The 21,391-nt window shown below is 41.3% G+C and overlaps 1 protein-coding gene and 1 long non-coding RNA gene across 4 annotated transcripts in view; both read left to right on the top strand.

The window, feature by feature from the left end:
• LOC134223999 (uncharacterized) overlaps nucleotides 1-21,391 on the top strand; it is a 368,032-nt gene that overhangs the window by 47,829 nt on the left and 298,812 nt on the right. For all 3 annotated transcript variants that reach the window (XM_062703225.1, XM_062703226.1, XM_062703224.1), the window contains one exon: nucleotides 7,484-8,353. In XM_062703225.1, the coding sequence (XP_062559209.1) occupies nucleotides 8,097-8,353 (257 nt within the window). In that variant the 5' untranslated portion in view covers nucleotides 7,484-8,096. The remainder of the gene's footprint in view (nucleotides 1-7,483; nucleotides 8,354-21,391) is intronic.
• On the top strand, nucleotides 10,397-10,990 carry LOC134219421 (uncharacterized). The gene is made up of 3 exons (XR_009981557.1): nucleotides 10,397-10,489; nucleotides 10,554-10,624; nucleotides 10,743-10,990. It is a non-coding gene; the product is annotated as an uncharacterized LOC134219421 (long non-coding RNA).

Raw genomic sequence — 21,391 nt, 5'->3', positions numbered from 1 at the left:
TTTGATAAATAGATCCTTAGTTGACACATCATACTGTGAGGAGTTATAGCTACCATGTATTGACCAATTTGATCTGTGAACAAAAAACAGACTTATGGAGCTATATTTACTAACGATTTTTTTTGTGGTAAATTACAAGATAACTTCATACAATGGTGGTAATGATTCCTTTTCACCGAAAGGCTATCATTTCACTCCGAAAACGAACTGTTTATAGAAGCCTCTGAGACCCATAGTATTATATACCAATCGACTCAGCTCGACGAGCTGAGCACATGTCTGTCTGTCCGTGTGTATGTATGTGTGTATGTGTGTGTGTTTGTGTGTGCACAAAAGCTATAAAAACATTAGACAACTTTTCGTATAGAAATCCTTAACCGATTTTCTCGCAACAAGTTTCATTCGACAGGAGACAAAGCTTTGTTGATCACTATTGAATTTGATAACGATCGGTCATTACGTTTAAAAGTTATGAAGAAAATGGTACATTGGACCATATAAACCCCATATAAGGTTGGTGTCTTAACTAAATGCGAGGAAGGCACCACCAACGCTAGGTGGATTAATCTGGGTTTTTTTTTTTCCTCAAAATGGCTGTTATCATAGCTCATAGCCTAAGAATCTATTGTTTACTGTATATTATTTATGAACTATCTTTATTTTGGTGAGTCGCGAAGTATGCTTCTGTTTATCAACCCTGCCTAGGAAACATAAAAAAAATCTTTTCGTGGTATTATGAGAATGCAGAAATATTATCGGTCTCGGAGTGTTCGGAATTTGATGGGGTCGATTCCCGGCGCCGGTCTAGACAATTTTCTAGAAATTGTCTCGACTTCCCTGGGCATACAAGTATCATCGTGTTAGCCTCATGATATACTTATGCAAAAATGGTAACTTGGCTTAGAAACCTCGCAGTTAATAACTGTGGAAGTGCTTAATGAACAGTGAACACTAAGCTGCGAAGCGGCTCCGTCCCAGTGTGGGGATGTAATGCCAATAAGAAGAAGTACCGGTTGGTAGGAAGGCGTCCGCTACTACGCCTACCAAATATTTTTTTCGATAAAGGTGCTTAATTTTGAAAATCGAACCGTAGATGCCTTTCGCCATACTGATTGCAGAAAGTTAACTCCTAGTGTGCCGCTGTAATCACGCTCAAAGTGGGCGATTCATTGCCTACGTTGTCCAACGCCTACTTTGCGGTTGTGTGTTAAACACAACCGTCCTTTTTTCAATATGCATATTAGGCTACCAACTATGCTGCCCATGATCGCATAGTTGTAACATTTGCATTTTTTTCGATTGTGAGTTTACCTTATAAATCGTTCCAAAATTGTTGGATCTTTAAGCAGGTCAGATAAAATCAGAAGATTTGTTCTGAAAAACTTGAAAAAAACTACCAAGTTGTTTTGTAACATTGAGCAAAATGACCGCATAACTGTAACACTGGAGAATTCTGTCGCCTGTATGCCTTGTGTATCGAACAAAAATTAACGCAATAAATTCGTACTCAAATATCAAGTAATGTCAATGTTGCTACCGAAGAATTCGAATGGAAAAAGTTTTTATATAATTTTTGGCAATTTTTAGAAATTTATTGAGATTTCCATACTTATGCGTATCACAAACATTATCCATCCATTTCTCCCATGCCTACTTTTGTCGATTGTTACAAATATGCGATCATGGGCAGTATGGTCCGATATAAAAAAGGCTGGAACATTGTGGGGTCATGACCAAAAAACAACACAAATGCACGGCCAATAAATGTTCAAATGATAATTCTTTTGAAGACTTTTCCCGAGCAAAATAAGAGCCAATCAGATATTATTCAGGTGTTCCGCAAAACTTTTATCAAATATTCCTAAAAATTGTTTGCATGGTTTGAATCTAAATACGAATGAAAAAATATCCCACTTATCATGCCTGTATATACACTCTCGATAGCTGGCATACCGTGAGAGACGTTTTTCGGAAGCTTTTACGATAATGAACTGATTCGGGGGGCTATACCCCATGATAACTTTCTTTAAAGGGCCCAGATGTGGGGGCACCGGTTCTGATGATACATTTCAACTTGTTTTAGACAGCTGTGCGAAAAATATGGTCCCCAACATAAAATGATAGCACTGATAGCATGTGGCTATTCCGTCTAAGTGTAGTAGCTCTCGGCTTTGTTTCGCACATCCAAAGAACAATTTGTGATGGATCGCCGTCAGACTCCAACCGAGGCAGTGAATATTTTTGCATATTTCATAAATATTCTAGATAACTTAAATGAAATCAAATTAATCCACCTAGCGTTGGTGGTGCCTTTCTCGCGCATTATGAAAATGAGAAAAACATAAAAGAGAGATCAAATTTGCACTTTCTTCTTCTTCTTATTGGCATTTCATCCCCACACTGGGACAGAGCCGCCTCGCAGCTTAGTGTTCATTGAGCACTTCCACAGTTATTAACTGCGAGGTTTCTATGCCAGGTTACCATTTTTGCATTCGTATATCATGAGGCTAGCACAATGATACTTTTATGCCCAGGGAAGTCGAGACAATTTTCAATCCGAAAATTTCCTAGACCGGCACCGGGAATCGAACCCAGCCACCCTCAGCATGGTCTTGCTTTGTAGCCGCGCGTCTTACCGCACGGATAAGGAGGGCCCATTTGCACTTTAGGGGCATTGATTTTACTTTTTTCTTCAATTTATGTCTGTTTGCGATCATTTGAGTGCATTGCATCTAGGGTGGTCTAACCGGTAGTACCGAAACCGGTAATACCGGTATTACCGGACAATTTTGAATACCGAAAATACCGGTATCAAAGACGGAAAATACCGGTATTTTCGGTATGTCAAATTTTGCTGTCAGTAAAAAAAATCTCGAATAGTTTTCACCTACATATGTCAGTCAAACTGCCTGTAAACGCATAGTTGTCCCAAATAAATAGGAAATCTAGCAAAGATGGTACAAATATACGGTTACAGACAGTAAAGACTCACCGTGCAACAAACACACAATTAAATACGCCTAAATGAACTTTTGCATAATTGCCGACGTTCACGCTTCATTTTCTTAGCCATCTGTCAAATAGACAATAACATTTTTCTTGAAAAAAGAACATTGTGTTGGGTAAACTGGGGTAAAACGCACCCCCGGGACAAAACGACCTTTTGGTTTTTTGTCGATGTTTCAGACATACTTTCATACTTTCAAGAATGTTTACTGTTAGATTCGTGGTTCGAGATCCGAACTACATGCGTTGTTGTAAACTGTTTTTACCACAATATATGAAATTGTAAAAAAGGAACGTACTGCAGTAGTTCTCTTCCGGAGATCATCTGTGAAAAATGGTTTGCTGCACAAATATGTTCGTTCTTAATTCGGAAAAGATTTTTTATTGGTGACTGATTTCAAAATACGCTAGAATACGGGCTAGAACGGGCCCATTCAAAAAACTGTGATAGAGTTGAAGCTTGAATTCAAATTCATCATCAGTGATGATCATTTTTTGGCGGTAGGTGAAATAACTCAAGCCCTGGAACTATGTCGTAAGTTCTGAAGCCGACGTGGCGCTCCAATTTATGTTTAAGCAATTATCAAATCAAGTCACAGGAATTTCCAATTTTTTCATTGCTCTCAAAGAACAAATCTAAGTTGAGAGGCGATATAAACACGCCGATTTTTTTCCTTTTTTGAATAATTCTATCGTAAAACAATTGTACAGAAACAATTTTGGCATTTTCTTCATTATTTAAGACGTTTTTATTAAGCAAGCGTACAAGATCTTAAGAAGATTTAGAAAATTAAGCTTCTAATCATTCCTGATGCGATCGTTGAAACTGAGACAACGACCGACAACAACGACCACACTGAAGATCGGTGCGAAATATGAATCTATGGATGATTTTTCTGGTTTATCGGTTGAAGAACAACTCGTGAAGAGACTTCAGCAGAGCAAAACACACGTTGACGCCAGGATTCTTGCAAGCAATCCGTAAATAACACTCCTACTATGAATCTGAAGGGTTTAAGGGCAAGTACTTGACACTGATTTTCGACGGTTATGGAATCATTCGTCCAACTTCCGTTGAACCAGAGAGAGCATTCTCAGAAGCTGGAAACTTTGCCAACAAAATCCGATGTGGATTAAGAAATGAATCGCTTAGAATTTTATATCTAATCACTTTGCCCAACTCAACAAGCAATGATTTTAACGTTTAAAAACTGTCAACAAATATTGTTTTCACCCAAGAGTTCAAATCAATTTTTTTTAATTTCCAACATTTTTCGCTAATACCGGTATTTTACCGGTATTATCGGTATTGAGTCCACCAAATACAGAATACCGGTATTTGTCAAAAATGTCCAATACCGACCACCCTAATTGCATCGTTTTCTGTAAAAAACATTTTTTTCGATCTTGAATTTTTTTTCCAAGGGGGGACCTTTGTCAAAAAAAAAACAATGTTTTTTGAATAACTCTGGAACGCAATGGCCGATCGAACCAATTTTCAATAGGAAACTAGACCGCAATCCGCGTCGATTGTAACTTGCTGCGAGCGAATTAGATAATGCTAAGTACCAAAAAGTGTGTCTCACATTTTTGTACACACACATACACACACATACAGACATCAGCTCAATTCGTCGAACTGAGTCGATTGGTATATAACACTATGGGTCTCCGAGCCTTCTATCAAAAGTTCGGTTTAGAAGTGATTCTATAGCCTTTACGTATACTTTGTATACGAGAAAGGGAAAAAATAAAAAAAATGCGATATTCCAGGAATTCCGACGAGAATCCTTCAAGCATATCGAAGAGAACCTTCAGAGATTCAAACAGGAATGTTCCAGGGATTCCAAATCCTCACGGGATGCCGACGGGAATCCTTCAGGGATTCCAACCGGAATGTTCCACGAATTCCAACAGGCGATTCCGGCGATTCCGATGACAATGTGCCTGGGATTCGGACGGGAATGTTCCAGAGAAACCGACGGACATATTTCAGGGATTCCAATGAGAATCTTCTAGAGATTCCGAATGGAATCTTTAAGTAATTCCGACAGGAATATTTCAGGCCCTCCGACGGAAATGTTCCAGGAGTTCCAACGGGAATGTTCTAGAGATTCCGTCGGAAATCCTCCAGGGATTCCAACGTGAATTTTCCAGGGATTTCGTAGGCAATGTTCCTGGAATGTAAAAGCAAATTGTCGAAGAATTCCGATGTAATCTGTTGAGTGATCCTGAAACAAATCGTCGAGGGACTCCAAATAAATCCTCCAGGGATTCCGTAAAGGAGCCTCAAGTGATTACGAAGGGAATCCTCAAGGGATGTACAAACAAATCGTAGAGGGATTTTGAAGCAAATCATTGATGGATTCCGAAGCAAATCGTCTAATGATTCTGAAGCAACTCACCGAGAGATTTCGAAGCAAATTGTCAGAGAGACTTCGAAGCATATCATTGAGGAATTCCGAGGCAAAACGTCGAGAGACTCCGAATTAAATATTCAAGGGATTCCGAAACAAATCGTTGAAGTATTCTGGAACAAATCGAACAAATCTTCGGAGGAATTCCGTAGCAAGTCAAGGAGAGATTCTGAAGCAAATCCTCCATGGATTATAACGGGTATCCCCCAAAGATTCCCAAGGGTATCCCTAAACGATACCGAAAGGAATCCAGTGTGAATTGATCTGGACTCCGATTGCAGTACCTCGATGATTCTGAAAGGAATTCGTTGGATTTTTTCAAATTCCTCTCGGATTCTGATGGGAAGTCCTCTCAGATTCTGTTGAAAATCCTTCTCGAACGCTGATAGGATTTGTGGAAATTATCATGTCTTCACAGTCGAGTTAAAAAGTCTTCAATATTTAAATTATGATTATCAGCAAAAAATTTCGAAATCCAATAGGTTTGTAATTTCAATCATCTCCTTGTGTTATGTATGTTTTATATAATGTTTAACACTCAAATTGTTAGAATTCGAAAGAATATTTTTTTTTAATTTTTACGATAAAAGGTAATAACTTTCCCCTGGATTTTCTTCTGAACCTTTAATTTAAATTCCAACGGATTTTTTAAATTGAATTTCCACGTGGAATTCTTCTGAATTTCTTTGTAGAAGAATTCCCTCCAGGGATTAAGAAGAACTTATCGTGAAATACCGGAAGGATCTTCCACAAGATTTCCTGAAGGAGCTTCCTGAAGTATTTCTGGAGAAACTTTTAGGATAAACTCGGCGGAATACCTTATGCAACACCCAAAGTCGAGTCAAGTACGAGACACTGAAGACGGCCTTACTGTTGAGGTCGAAATACGTATCTGTCAAGATACAATTAAGTAGTGGAATGCAATGGGATTGTACAAACTCGTCTTATGACAAGTGAAGACATTACACTAAAAAGCTCAAAATAATTTTCTTAACCCAAAGGATGTTCTGAATGAACTTCCGGATAAAAGTCTGAAGAAACCTTCAGGGGAAATGCTAATGGAAGTTCTGGTGGAATTGCTGGAAGAATTCCTGGAGAAACTTCAAGATGAATTCCGAAAGGATTTGAATGATTTTCCTGAAGGTATTGCTGCAGGAATTTCCGAAAGAATTCCTGAAGGAAATAACAGAGAAATCCCAGAATACACTTCCAGAAGCATTATATGATAATTTTTCGGCACCAGTTTTTGGAGAATCATCAAGAGGAATTCATGGAGAAACTTTCGAAGGGATTCTTGGAGGAATTTCCGATCGAATCCATGGAGGAGTTCGTCGAGCTTCTATCAAAAGTTCTTTTTTCGAGCAATCATATAGCCTTTCGGTACAACTTTATTGTACGAGAAAGGCAAAAACTCAAAACTTGTACAGTGAGATTAACTTTCTCAGATTCACTCATATGATTAGTATTGAGAATGGTCACTGTGTTCAAAGAAAACATAATTTGCTTTGATTATATTGACTTTGATTATATACACTTTTATTATCATATAAGTGTTCAGTTGTACAGAAATTTATTAATTTACGAAATTTATATAAATACTCGCTGATTCGATCGGAAATTGACAGTGCGTTCATTCGACTATTTGATGCTCTGGTGGCAGTTATAGTGCGATTCATTGAAAAATATATTATTCAATGAAAAAGTCGCCCAAACCTGTCGATTATATACACAAATTAACGATTATATCTTGCTTTAATCAACAGACACAGATATTTTCTCGACATCCCGGAAGCCATTAGTTATGTTTAGTATACGATATGTAAATAATTGCAGTATGAGATAAGAGACATTCTTCCATCATTATCATTGCTACAACATTCACTAACTGACCCATAATTTACCACTCTTCTATTAGTTATTATGACAGCGTTTAAATCGATTTCCGCAGTTACTCGCGATTTTGCCATCAACCGGGTTTTACCCAGCATAATCTAATTTAATTTGAAGCTGCAGAATTACTAATAATTTCCTATGTACTTCTTTTCCTGATACATTATTAGGCATCTCCCAGCACCAAACCGTCGGCGTCCATCGGATCAGACTGAAAGCAATAATCGACTTCAACTAGAAAATTTGATGGCATCGAAGCGTGTAAGCATATCCCGGAGCACTGACGCTGCTGGTCGGAAGCGAAACAACACGCTTGGGTGTGGAGCATAGGCGGCACGCCGAGACTCGGGTATCTGGTGCCTGCCAGAGTAGCGTGTGCCAACGAAGAAAGCAGGAAAAGCCAAAATGGAGTGAAATTACGTCGAGCAAAACAAACGATGCAAAAGTTCCCGCATTCAATCAGTGCGGTAATGAGATTATTCGAGACTTGACAGAAGATCTTCAAGTCGAGCAGCTTTTCGGTGCTAACTAGCTGGCGGTAGACCTCAGAATTATTTGTAGATCATAAATTTGAAGTGATTCAATAGCGAACCAACGGAGTGGAACACGTAATAGGTTATGGATGTGGCGAAGAAATACCTCAGTTAGCGATGAGCCTAGTCAGAATTGTGAATTATCTGAAACTGAAAATCACTCATCGCTCTTCGTGGCTAGGGCCGTCAAGATAGAATAATTTAATCGAAATTTGTACCGGCTGGGTAGACAATTGGTGATCAGATCAAGATGGGAAACGTGATAAGTAGTGGGAACGAATCAACGCTTCCCCGAAGCCAAACGCAGTGCTATAGTGAATGTAACGGAAAACGGTTTTGTTACGACCATGGGGCTACCAATACGGGCTCCAGAAGTAACCGACAGAACACACAACAACAGCAGCAGCAGCAACAAAATCCGGAAAACTCCAGAATGTTGTTTTTGCTGTACTTAATTCACCGGACCTGGAATGTTGTAGTTGATAGCGTCGATCAAAAAGGCAAAAAGTAAGTATTCAGATCATTATTAGAAATACGTCAGATGTTTAACAATGATGTTGGTATTTATGATAAAATGTTGCCATAAAAATATATGCTAAAATGCATGTGCTGTTGCCCCAAAAATTGCTCAGTAATTTTAACCAAATGCATAGCCAAGGTAATTAAAATTGTGAACTAATCCATTGGGTATTTCGCGAATTTAACGTAGAAATGCTATGATCGCAACTGGGAGCTCACGTTTTTCGATGTCGCAAAATCACAAAAAAACAACTTTTTCGATACAATCTCGATATGAATTAAAATTGTATTCTAATGAATGGCAGCAAAGATGAAACAGATATGAGACAGATATGTATTTCTGTGCTAAAGTAATTTTGAAATTCGATTCTGACGTTATTTACATTAAGAACACCTGCAAGGTTTTTTTTAAAGCCAAATCGCCGTTTATGCTTATCTTATGAATACTTTACGCACAGGAGTGTCGATAAAATTTCTCACTAGCCCTGAATTATAGAAATACAGTAGCGAAGATAAACTCTCCGCACAGTTATGGAACGCTTAACAACAATTACTTACTTCTATAAGATATTTGTAGATATTGATACATGGATACCATCGTTAGGATCTAAGCTTTCGATCGGCTATGTGATATCCAATATGAAATGGGTTTGATTATAAGTAAATTAATGAACTTTCAGACAATGGCAAATAATCATTTTATGGAACATGTTGTGATAAAGATGGCGGCGAATGTATACAACGCCTTGTTTATGCAAATATTAGTTACAAACTCGTTCATATCGCCAATGTAATTACTACAATAGAACAGCAACATACAGTTACTGCTTTTGATTCTGGATGTCAGTCAACACAAATAATGATTAAGAAGCGATTAATGCAGGAGAGACTGAACTGTTCCATAACTCTGGGGAAATATCGTCGTGGTCACAATTGTGGAACACTGATCAAATCATATTTTTTCAACAAATCAAATGTATAGTAATTTAAGCATTTAAAGCTTTCTTTAAATGCTCAAACTGCCATGAATTGCTATGATGGAAGATAACTAATATTGCTGATAGGAATTCATTTACCCATGGAACCTTGTGGAATTATTGCTTTTTTGAAAAAGTGTTCCATAATTGTGGGGGGAGTGTACATGATCCTCTGATATTGTTTTAGACTTTTCCGAACTAAAATACGTTCAAACTTTTGACAATGTTCAATCAACACATCATTGATCAGCTTCATCCAAGCTGGTATTCTGGTCCAAGAATAAGCGCAGCAGCTGTGGCACTTTCGAACGAAGAGCAGCCAGGAGCAGCTTTTCTTGGGTGGCTAGGGATATATTCAATTTATCATTAACTGCATTAGGTTCGGTGGCCCCGGAACCGAAATTCCGTCCTGGCTTTCTCGGAAGCGCTACATCCTCCTTAGCATCCTTGAAGAACTAGTCAAAAATCCAGCAGGCTAAATAACCTAAACACTAATAAGAGCAGCTGTGTGGTTCTCCACCGTTGGGTTTTTTTTTAAATTTATTTGGTTGGCTCAGGCGTGTATAACACTTCACGGAGCCATGGTTTGTAACCGTTCGGTTCCAATATGGACTTGTTGGCTCCACCACAAGTGAATTTCCGTCACCAATCCCTCCCATTACGACCTTTCCAAAGATTACACCTCGGAACTGTCACACTCACTGGTCGAAGATTTATCTCACGAGTGAGTGCGTGTTCCACTTTCACGTCATACCAAGTGTGACCAGATGCGATAGACGTTCGAGCAGTTTGAGTTCGGGCAAAATACGCACAGCCCTGTTCCATTTGAGCTTGCCTATAGAGGGTGCTCAATGCAACAGGATGGGCAAACTAAAAACACAAAACATAGTTTATGCTATGAAGGGTATAAAGGATGCGGAAAATGAACAGATCTTTCTCTTTTGCATAGTGATCCTAGAAAGAAGTAGTAGTGCGCGCGTGTTTAAGTTATAAAAGGTTTATTGTCTGAATTATTGTTGGTGAAGCTCCTTTTAATTTTGTGTTGTTTCTTTTCTTATAATAGGATCTGTTCAATGTTAGTCGTTAAAATACTCATTGTTATAAATTAAATAGTACGGATTTGTGTTAGTAAAAATCGATTAGTGTGGTTAGTAGTGTTAATGGCCTTATCTTATCTTAGCCTAAATTAATGTAATGCTTTAAAATTATAGTAAAATCCCATTCGAATCCACACGAACAAATAACGACAATGACAAACGAATTAAAAACGAAATAGAAAAAGGTAAATGTTAATGTGAACAGATGAAAAATTAGAGGTTAGGAAGTGACGTCGCAGGGTACTAATCCGGTGTGTCCAGGTCCACGACAAAGGGACCTTTTTCTTTTGTGCTTTTCCCAAGTTCTCGACAGTGCAGTGCATCGGTGGAAACTTCCGTGGGCGAAGAGCTAGTTCCGGTTCCTTCGGCCGCATAGATCCCGACGATTTGGATGCCGGAGACTTTCGGTCCAAATCCGTGCCGCCATTGCTTTTGAGCACGCGGGATTGCCGTTTGCTGAACGTAGGCCGCCATCTTCCAGCCACATTCCAGTGCCGCACTAGCCCCGTCCGTGGATTGACGTCCGGACTGTAAAGACCCTGCGACCAACGCCAAGCCGGCCAGATCGGCCATCTCCACACCGAATCCAACACCAAAGCGCAAGTACCCCCAAATGTGACGTCACAAATAAAGTGTTAAAATTGTAAATCAGGTGTAGCCATTGTGTCGTCCTCCCGGGTCCACAAAGGGACCACCAAGCCTCGTCTTTCTTGGATCACTGTGAATAGATCCCCCCCCCTTTGAGTAATAGCTTTGCCCATCCTACCGCATTAGCGCTTTTTATGACGGCTCTGTTTTTATACTCCTGCGAAGAACAGAATCATCCTCAGCTTGAGTATTGGGGTGATTGAAGTAGCGTTAACGACCCGGTAGAATACCCTCCCGTGAGCTAGCGAGTTTCAGGTTCTTTGTGATATGTACAATCAATATCATTTTATTATGAAAGTTGTAACAGAGTGGAAGAATCCAGCGTGGTGACTCGACGTAAGGTTTACAATGTTTAAGGATGGACGTCATCGGTTAGTTTACCGCCGGCCATAAATCAGTTGGTTGGCGTACCGCCAACATTACTGAAATCATCATCAACACAATTCACGACCAAAATGGAACCAAAAATCATCCTCTAATCAAGTTCGGAGAGGGAAATCGGGTGGATCACCCGGGACGTTCCCAATTGGACGATGTTGGACGCGGAATGGAAACCCGGATAAAATGTACCATTTGTTTAATAGTATAAACAAATGATTTACTATATAATGTACAGTATAACACAGAATATGTTGTTTTCTGATGATTGCCCATATTGTATGCATTCTGTGGATATTGTCGCGCTCTTCTAAAATGTTCAGCACTTCGCATTGGTAACGCGCAAAGATTGCACAGCAGCGCGCCCACTAGCTTTTCCACAGGGTGTGAAACTGCGCTGTTAAGTTTAATTAGCCGCCGATTGGGGTTGCCATAGCTCAGCGGTTCTCAACCTTCAACCCTTCGAACTTATGCTTTCATTGAGGTACACCCTATTTTTTCACTGTAAATGAAAATAAGCGTACCGTCATCGGGGGTGACAATGCATCTGGAGGGTGAGAATGGGTCATCGCTCTTACCGACAGTCTGAAGGTCGGATGGTAAAACCGTTCAAAAAGGTTTATTGTAATTTAGTTTTCTTGTCCTCAAATACATTAAATCTATTCGACAAGCATTATAAGTAGTTGAAACGGGGGTCTCCAGTAGCCTTACGAGTAAAGGCGAAGGATTGCTAATCCAGTGATGGCGAGTTCGATTCTCGGTCCGGTCTAGGATGTTTTCGGGTTGGAAAAACGCTGGGCATTGCCACACAAGATACATACTCATGCAATAGCGGTCATAGAGAAGCTTTTCAATTAGTAACTGAAAAAAAGGTAATGGAATACTAAGTTGGAAAGTTGGCCAAGTTCCAGTTGGAATGTAGAGCGATTGAAGAAGAAGAAGTAGTTGAAACAGTGACCCATTCTCACCCCATTTGACCCATTGTCACCCCCGACGGCGGTATTTCATAAGATAGTATCAAAGATATTTGAGTTAATATAAAATATTTGATAGTTTATTAAAAACGGACCTGAAAACTACATATGGCTCTCTAAAAAATTGTCTGAACTTTTCGATATTCTGTGAAACTTTTAGATTCAAATTAATTTTATACATCTAGCTTCCTGCAAGACTTCGACAACTTTTGAAGGCTTCCGATCCTCTTGAAAGGAGGCTTCCGAGCCTCATGAAAGGAGGCTTCGAGCCATTTGAAAGAAGGCTTCGGAGCCTCTTGAAAGGAGGCTTCTGAGCCTCTTGAAAGAAGGCTTCCTGAGCCTCTTGAAAGGAAGCTTCCTGAGCCTGTTGAAAGGAGGCTTCGAGCCTCTTGAAAGGAGGCTTCGAGCCTCTTGAAAGGAGGCTTCCGAGCCTCTTGAAAGGAGGCTTCCTGAGCCTCTTGAAAGGAGGCTTCTGAGCCTCTTGAAAGGAGGCTTCCTGAGCCTCTTGAAAGGAGGCTTCTGAGCCTCTTGGAAAGGAGGCTCTGAGCCTCTTGAAAGGAGGCTTCCTGAGCCCTCTTGAAAGGTGGCTTCCGAGCCTCTGGAAAGGAGGCTTCGAGCCTCTTGAAAGGAGGCTTCTGAGCCTCTTGAAAGGAGGCTTCCTGAGGCCTCTTGAAAGGAGGCTTCCTGAGCCTCTTGAAAGGAGGCTTCCGAGCCTTTGAAAGGAGGCTTCCAGGCCTCTTGAACGGAGGCTTCCGCGCCTTTTGAAAGGAGGCTTTCGATCCTTTTGAAAGGAGGCTTCCGAGCCTCTTGAAAGGCGGCTTCCAAGCCTCTTGAAAGGAAGCTTTCAAGCCTCCTGAAAGGAAGCTTCCAAGCTTCTGGAAAGGAGGCTCTGAGGCCTCTGGAAAGAGGCTGAGCCTCTGGAAAGGAGGCTTCCAGGCCTCTTGAAAGGAGGCTTCTGAGCCTGTTTAAAGGAGGCTGCTGAGCCTCTTGAAGGAGGCTGCCGAGCCTCTTGAAAGAAGGCTGCCGGGCCTCTTGAAAGGAGGCTGCTGCTGGAGCTCTTGAAAGGAGGCTGCTGAGCCTCTTTGGAAAGGGAGGCTTCTGAGCCTCTTGAAAGGAGGCTTCCAGGCCTCTTGAAAGGAGGCTTCGAGCCTCTTGAAGAAGGCTTCCAGCCTCTTGAAAGGAGGCTTCCGTGCCTCTTGAAAGGAGGCTTCCGTGCCTCTTGAAAGGAGGCTTGAGCCTCTTGAAAGGAGGCTTCTGAGCCTCTTGGAAAGGAGGCTTGAGCCTCTTGAAAGGAGGCTCTGAGCTCTTGAAAGGAGGCTTCCGAGCCTCTTGAAAGGAGGCTTCTGAGCCTCTTGAAAGGAGGCTTCAGGCCTCTTGAAAGGAGGCTTCCTGAGCCTCTTGAAAGGAGGCTTCCTGAGCCTCTTGAAAGGAGGCTTCCGAGCCTCTTGAAAGGAGGCTTCGAGCCTCTTGAAAGGAGGCTTCCTGAGCCTCTGAAAGGAGGCCTCCGAGCCTCTTGAAAGGAGGCTTCTGAGCCTCTTGAAAGGAGGCTCTGAGCCTCTTGAAAGAGGCTTGAGCCTCTGGAAAGGAGGCTTGAGCCTCTTGAAAGGAGGCTTCTGAGCCTCTTGAAGGAGGAGGCTTCTGAGCCTCTTGAAAGAAGGCTCTGAGCCTCTTGAAAGGAGGCTTCCGTGCCTCTTGAAAGGAGGCTTCCGAGCCTCTTGAAAGGAGGCTTCTGAGCTCTTGGAAAGGAGGCTTCCGAGCCTCTTGAAAGGAGGCTTCAAGCCTTCTTGAAAGGAGGCCTGAGCCTCTTGAAAAGAGGCTTCCTGGAGCCTCTTGAAAGGAGGCTTCTGAGCCTCTTGAAAGGAGGGCTTCCTGAACCTCTTGAAAGGAGGCTCTGAGCCTCTTGAAAGGAGGCTTCCTGAGCTCTTGAAAGGAGGCTTCCTGAGCCTCTTGAAAGGAGGCTCTGGAGCCTCTTGAAAGGAGGCTCTGAGCCTCTTGAAAGGAGGCTTCTGAGCCTCTTGAAAGGAGGCTTCCGAGCCTCTTGAAAGGAGGCTTCTGAGCCTCTTGAAAGGAGGCTTCTGAGCCTCTTGAAGGAGGCTTCCTGAGCTCTTGAAAGGAGGCTTCCAGAGCCTCTTGAAGGAGGCTTCTGAGCCTCTTGAAAGGAGGCTCTGAGCCTCTTGAAAGGAGGCTTCTGAGCCTCTTGAAAGGAGGCTTCCTGAGCCTCTTGAAAGGAGGCTCTGAACCTCTTGAAAGGAGGCTTCCGAACCTCTTGAAAGGAGGCCTCCGAGCCTCTTGAAAGGAGGTGGAGCCTCTTGAAAGGAGGTTTCCGAGCCTTTTGAAAGAAGCTTCCAAGCCTCTGGAGAGGAGGCTTCCGAACCTCTTGAAAGGAGGCTTCTGAGCCTCTTGAAATGAGGCTCTGAGCCTCTTGAAAGAAGGCTTCTGAGCCTCTTGAAAGGAGGCTTCCGAGCCTCTGGAAAGGAGGCCTGAGCTCTTGAAAGGGAGGCTGGAGCCTTGAAAGGAGGCTTCCTGAGCTCTTGAAAGGAGGCTTCCTGAGCCTCTTGAAAGGAGGCTTCCGAGCCTCTTGAAAGGAGGCTTCTGAGCCTCTTGAAAGGAGGCTTCCTGAGCCTCTTGAAAGGAGGCTTCTGAGCCTCTTGAAAGGAGGCTTCCTGAACCTCTTGAAAGGAGGCTTCCGAACCTCTTGAAAGGAGGCCTCCAGGCCTCTTGAAAGGAGGCTTCCTGAGCCTCTTGAAAGGAGGTTTCTGAGCCTCTGAAAGGAAGCTTCTGAGCCTCTTGAGAGGAGGCTTCCTGAGCCTCTTGAAAGGAGGCTTCCAGCCTCTTGAAATGAGGCTTCCTGAGCCTCTTGAAAGAAGGCTTCGAGCTCTCTTGAAAGGAGGCTTTGAGCCTCTGGAAAGGAGGCTTGAGCTCTCTTGAAAGGAGGCTTCCAGGCCTCTTGAAAGGAGGCTTCTGAGCCTCTTGAAAGGAGGCTTGAGCCTCTTGAAAGGAGGCTTCCTGAGCCTCTTGAAAGGAGGCTTCTGAGCCTCTTGAAAGGAGGCTTGAGCCTCTTGAAAGGAGGCTCTGAGCCTCTTGAAAGGAGGCTTCTGAGCCTTTGAAAGGAGGCTTCCTGAGCCTCTTGAAAGGAGGCTTTGAGCCTTTTGAAAAGAGGCTTCCGAGCCTCTTGAAAGGAGGCTTCCAAGCCTCTTGAAAGGAAGCTTCCAAGCCTCCTGAAAGGAAGCTTCCGAGCCTCTTGAAAGGAGGCTTCCGAGCTTCTGGAAAGGAGGCTTCCGAGCCTCTGGAAAGGAGGCTTCTGAGCCTCTTGAAAGGAGGCTTCCGAGCCTCTTGAAAGGAGGCTTCCGAGCCTCTTAAAAGGAGGCTTCCGAGGCTCTTGAAAGGAGGCTGCCGAGCCTCTTGAAAGGAGGCTGCCGAGCCTCTGGAAGTGGAAAGGAAGCTGCCGAGCCTCTTGAGAGGAGCCTACCCGACTAGAAGAGCATAACAAAAATTGAACACAATATTAACATATTGTGATATTTATAACTTAATTTGATACAATTTTGTTCTCAGTAGCCATATTCTTTCAAATGTTGTAACAGGATTATATCATAATATGATTCGAAAAATGCTTAACACCGAATTGCCCAACAGTAGGCAATTAAAATAGATGTAGCAAAGTCTCCCAGCCATAGGTATCACAACGCTGATATAATTTGAGAAGGTTGCCTTATTTGTAATGTTGTTAATTTCATGTTCTCGAAAATATTCTTGTTCAGACAAAAACAAAAAAATTTGATTGTTGATCACAATCTAGAGACCTATCACGACCTGTAAAAATTCCAACTGCACAGAAACAATATATTTTGTATCTGATTCTGTTATAAATTTCTAACAGATTATGTTATTTTTATGATACAATTGTAACAAAATTTGATAGTTTTTTGTTTCCAGTAGTGCTGTTTTTGATAGAAATTTAGATATTTTAACAACATCCTGCACCATATTTCTAACAAATTTTGTTATAAAAATTTAGTATAACATAATAACATAGTATGATATAATTTTAATATGACCTTCTAGTCGGGTACAGCCCTTCGTGCATTGTACTGGTAGGGGTGGACGGAACTATAAAGTCTTTGACTGAATTTTTGTCCCACAGCCCTTCGTACATTGTACTGCTTGGGGTGGACGGAATTCTAAAGTCTTTGACTGAATTTGATTTGACTAATCGCCATGCTTATTATGTGCAATACAAAATTTTAGATACAAAACAGAAAACATTAATACTTTATCAATAAGTTTTGTTTTAATTGTAATAAATCCGCCATTACTCATTTTTGCTCGAGGTCCCCCTTGAAGCTGGCCGTACCAGAATAAGGACGTTTGGCCGAAAATCGTTCGGCGGAAGGCCATTTGGCTGCATAACACGTAAAACCGAAAGTCATTCAGCTGAATGACCTTTTCGGTCAAAGGACCATTTCAACAAATGCTATTTTCGATAAAATGGCCTACATTTTTCAAACGACTTATTCGGCCAAATGACCAGTTCGGCCGAACGACATTTGAGCCCGTATGTCTATTTTGGCTTAATGACAATTTCGACCAGATGGGCTTTGGCCTAATGGTTTGTTCGGTTAGATATTCTAACCAAACAACTTTTGGCATTGTGGGCTTCGGCCGAATGGCCTTCGCATCGTTTGGCCGAAACTCATTTGGTGAAAAGTCATTTCTTCGAATGCCTTCGTTCTGCCGATTTTCAAATTAATTTGGCCGAATAGAACGTTCGTCCCAAACGGTTGTCAGGTCGATATTGATTTGACCGGATCATTTGGCCAAAAGCGACATACAAGCCGAATGGAATATTCGGCCGAACTGGTAATTTGGCCGAAAAAGTTGTCTACCCTAACAGGTCATTTGACCGAAAATGTTGTTAAGCCGAAATGGTCGCTTGGCCGAAAAACTAGTTTGACCGAATAGATAAATTGACCGAAAATACCGTTTGGTAGCAATGACACGGAAATATCCTCTCAGCAAAACAACTATTTTGAACAAACGACTTTTTTTTGGCAAAATGACCAATTCATCCGAATGACACTTTCGGCCGAAGGTCCATTTGAGCCTAATTGCCCTTTTTGTCAGACGATCATTTGCCCCAAAGGGAATTTTCGACTGTTCGGCAACCAACTTTTTCAGCCAAAAAAGGCTATCCGACCAAGTGACATTTTCGGCCAAATAAATTTAGGCGAAATCGACTTCAACCAAATGGTTTTGTACAGTCAAACAACATACTTGGCAACATACGCCTCCTGTCAAATAACTTTTCTCTGTTTGGAAATTAGATTTAAATGAGAAATTCTGAGGATTTCAACAGGATTTCCATTCAAGTTTTTTTTTCTAGTTTTAACAAAGAGCCTTTATAAATTTCAAGGGGGAATTGTATGGAATTTTCAAGGCAATCATTGGTATTTTCACGAAAAAGTTTCTGGAGTTTCAACGTGATGTTGTGAGGATTAATCGGGAAATTTTCCGGGAATAGCACTGAATCTTCGGAATTTTCACAGAAAATGCTGCGGTCTTCTTCAAAATCAGCTTGGAAAATTATAAATCAGCGGCGTGACCAATTTTAAACGGCGGTGCACCAAGAATATTGTCAGTGCCGCTCCAAAAACTGTCAGCGATGGCGAACACCTCCAACCGTGCCAAGTGCAGTGGTGTCGGTGCTACCAATGATGGATCAAATATCTCTCCAGCCATTAAATATCTCTCCATAGAAAGTGCCGCTTCCACATGTTGCGCGTAGACTTGGGCTAGTTTACGCTTTGACGCGTGTTGTAAACCGTCGAGAGTTTTGGGTACAGGCATACTGCAACGAGGTAGTGCTCGGATTCTATATGTGCACTGCGGTTAGTTCGGACGTTCGTGATGTCGGATGAGAACTTACTATCGATTATAATTTGGTCGATTTTGTAAGGTGATCTACATGTGTCATTGTGGATGTTTTTGAGATGGGAGAAACTGATTCGGACTACCATTCCGCAGGAGGCTGCAAAGCTTATGCATGCATGCATATGCTATAAGCCTTTGCCATTCGATAAGTTATGCAGACTATCCGGTGCGATAACCGGTTTATACATTCCCTGAAGACGAAGTCCTACATGATAGGACAATGTTCAATACTTAGAGAAAGCTACTAGGCTGAGAAAAATTGGAAGGCAGCACGTCCTCTCCTTAACCCACATATTTCCTCTACTCCTCGATGATAATAACAGAGCTCACTCTAAGCTTGATACAATGACTGATAATGAAGGATTATTTGTGGACCATTTGTAGACTGCTTGATTGGCGACGTAGCCCATAGCAGCAGAATAGAGACATACAATAATTGATAGCTAGTATAGTATCGCAGTTGGAGCGTAAACCAAAAAAAGGAATGATTTGAATCTTGTCTAAACTAAAATGCATGACAATAGCACAATCACCAAATAATAGATTAGTTCGTAAAATGAATTAAATTCTGAAATTAGGCGTTATGTAGCTAGTTATTGATTTATTTATAATTTATAATAATTTTGGACATATAATGCATATTTTATATGTAACAGTTGCTCCACCCCAATATTTTATTCACCAGCCTTTTTCTTGTTTTTGATTATTGCATCTGAACTGAAGTCGAACGGTTATGTTATCGCGTGATTTCACGAGCTATTCTTGAAAAATGCACACGCACGCAGAAAGATAATCGACTGTTGTAATTACTTTGCTTGTGGCGATCTTGATCCAATCATGCAGCTTAGCTGGCCAAAGCAACGAACTTAACGTTATTTTGATATATTTCGAGCTAAGGGTTTGGTTGAGGTTCGATTTATAGCAATTTCTGATTCATTAGGCTTTCTCATATTTGTCATATACCGTGACATGCCCTAATTCCGCGCATCGCCTAATACCGTGGTTTTCATACAAAATCAAAACCTGACTATCATGGACATGGACATAATATGTTTGAACATTTTACCAAATAATACGTTGTCCATGATAGACAGGTTCTGAATTTTGATGAAAACCACGGTATTAAGCGATGCGCGGAATTAGGGCAGGTCACGGTACTCTAAAGCAAAGAATCAAATCGCGAGTTGTTTTGTGTTGCGATTTTCAGGTTGCCCATAATGTAGCAAATTCATATAACATATTGTCGACCAATAGGTGGAACGCTCTACAGTAATAGCAAAGTATCACTAACAACAGTTTGTCACTATGTTACGATAAATGATTTCCTCATTGCATCGACCCACCACAGTACGACGGAAAGATCAACGCTGAAACTAGGTAATGGAAGTAATAAATTTCCTCCAAGATTGGCTGTATATCAGGAAGCCTCTGTTAGATAGAAATAACTGACCAACTATACGTCTCACACCAAACCAAGAAAGTGAAAACAAACCACGTCGAGACGCTAGTCTTGAAACTAAATCCATCGCAAAAAGCCACTATATGTTGTCGTATAGGATAGTGCATTTCCATCTTCCTCGCTTTGGTTTGACGACCAGCAGTTCAATCGTTTTCTGCAATCCGTTTCAAAAGAAAAGGAAATGAGTTTTCAGCGAACAGACGACGCGCCTAGCGCTCGTTTCAATTCCAGTTTAGCGACCTGCAGCGTTTTTTTTTCTATAAGCCAACTGGTTTGTATATCTCTGTATGCTTTCTCACTTTTCTGGCCTGCGCAACGGGCAACGTGATTGTGAGGCGGGTGCTTCTTCTACGGATGAAATAGCACTTTGCATTGCAACCATTCAGACCAGTGTGGTTTGAGATTCAAACGGCCCTGGTTAAGGCCATCGCTGCTGGTTGAGCGAGGAAAGTGAAAAGGCACTCTAATGTCGCTGGGGTGCACTGAATGGAATGGAATACTCAAGGAAGCAAGCACATATGAGGCAATCTTGCCCAATATGAGCCACCAATAAATTGTTATCATAGTCCCTTTATAATCATTCTGTTAGAAAAAATGGTATTACTATTTCAACATTTTAGGCCTAAAAGCAGTTTTGCGTTCCATAATATTTTTCTTTAATAATCAATTATCATTAAATATTAAAATTTTAAAATATGTTCTAGGATAAGGATGGTTTATTATTTTTGGTTTTATTACCAGAAAACTAATCAAAATAGTGACATATTGCAAATCTGTTCCCATTTCTAACACAAATTTGACGGCAAAGTCAACAATTTAACTCATTAATTCATATGGGCCATCGGATGGTCATCCGGAAGATATGGTCAATTCTCCAAATTCGTTCAAAGTTTTGCAGTCAGTTGAGAGCGACACCAATGCTTGATCTACTCATGACCATGCTGGCTGTGCAAGGGATGTGCAAGTCATGGCATAAACGGACTAAATATTTTGATTTTGCACTCATACAACTATTTATAATGATTGAGATGTTCTACTAAAAAACGAATCGGATGCCTAACTAGATATTCTAACCCTCGATTTGGACCCATCCACCGTCACACGAAACAGCCTAATGAGCTTTGCCGAAAAACCAAGTTTTAGCAATTTATTCCGCAGTTCGTTTCGTTTCACGCGCATTTGTCGCAGAGTAAACATCTGGTTCGTTGTTGATCGTCCTTCTCAAAAACCGCAGTCTGCCAAGCTGAATTCGGAATAGTTGCATCTCGACGTAGTTTGTTTTTACTTCCTTGTTTAGGTGTGTATCGTGTAGTTGATCAGTTATTTCTATCTGACAGAGGCTTCCTGATATACAGTTAATCATGGAAGAAATTTATTACTTCCATTACCTAGTTTCAACGTTGATCTTTCCATCGTACTATGGGTCGATGCATTTATCGTAACGTAGTGACAAACAGTTGTAGGCGATATTGAGGAGTGTTATATCTCGATAGCAGAATCGAGTCTGTGCCCTTTCTAGTAGATAGGACATTTGAGGGCACCAAGCCAGCTCGAAGGCTTCC

This window comes from Armigeres subalbatus, chromosome 3 (genome assembly GCF_024139115.2).
Source record: "Armigeres subalbatus isolate Guangzhou_Male chromosome 3, GZ_Asu_2, whole genome shotgun sequence".
Taxonomy (NCBI): domain Eukaryota; kingdom Metazoa; phylum Arthropoda; class Insecta; order Diptera; family Culicidae; genus Armigeres; species Armigeres subalbatus.
This window is presented reverse-complemented; position numbering and strand designations above follow the sequence as displayed.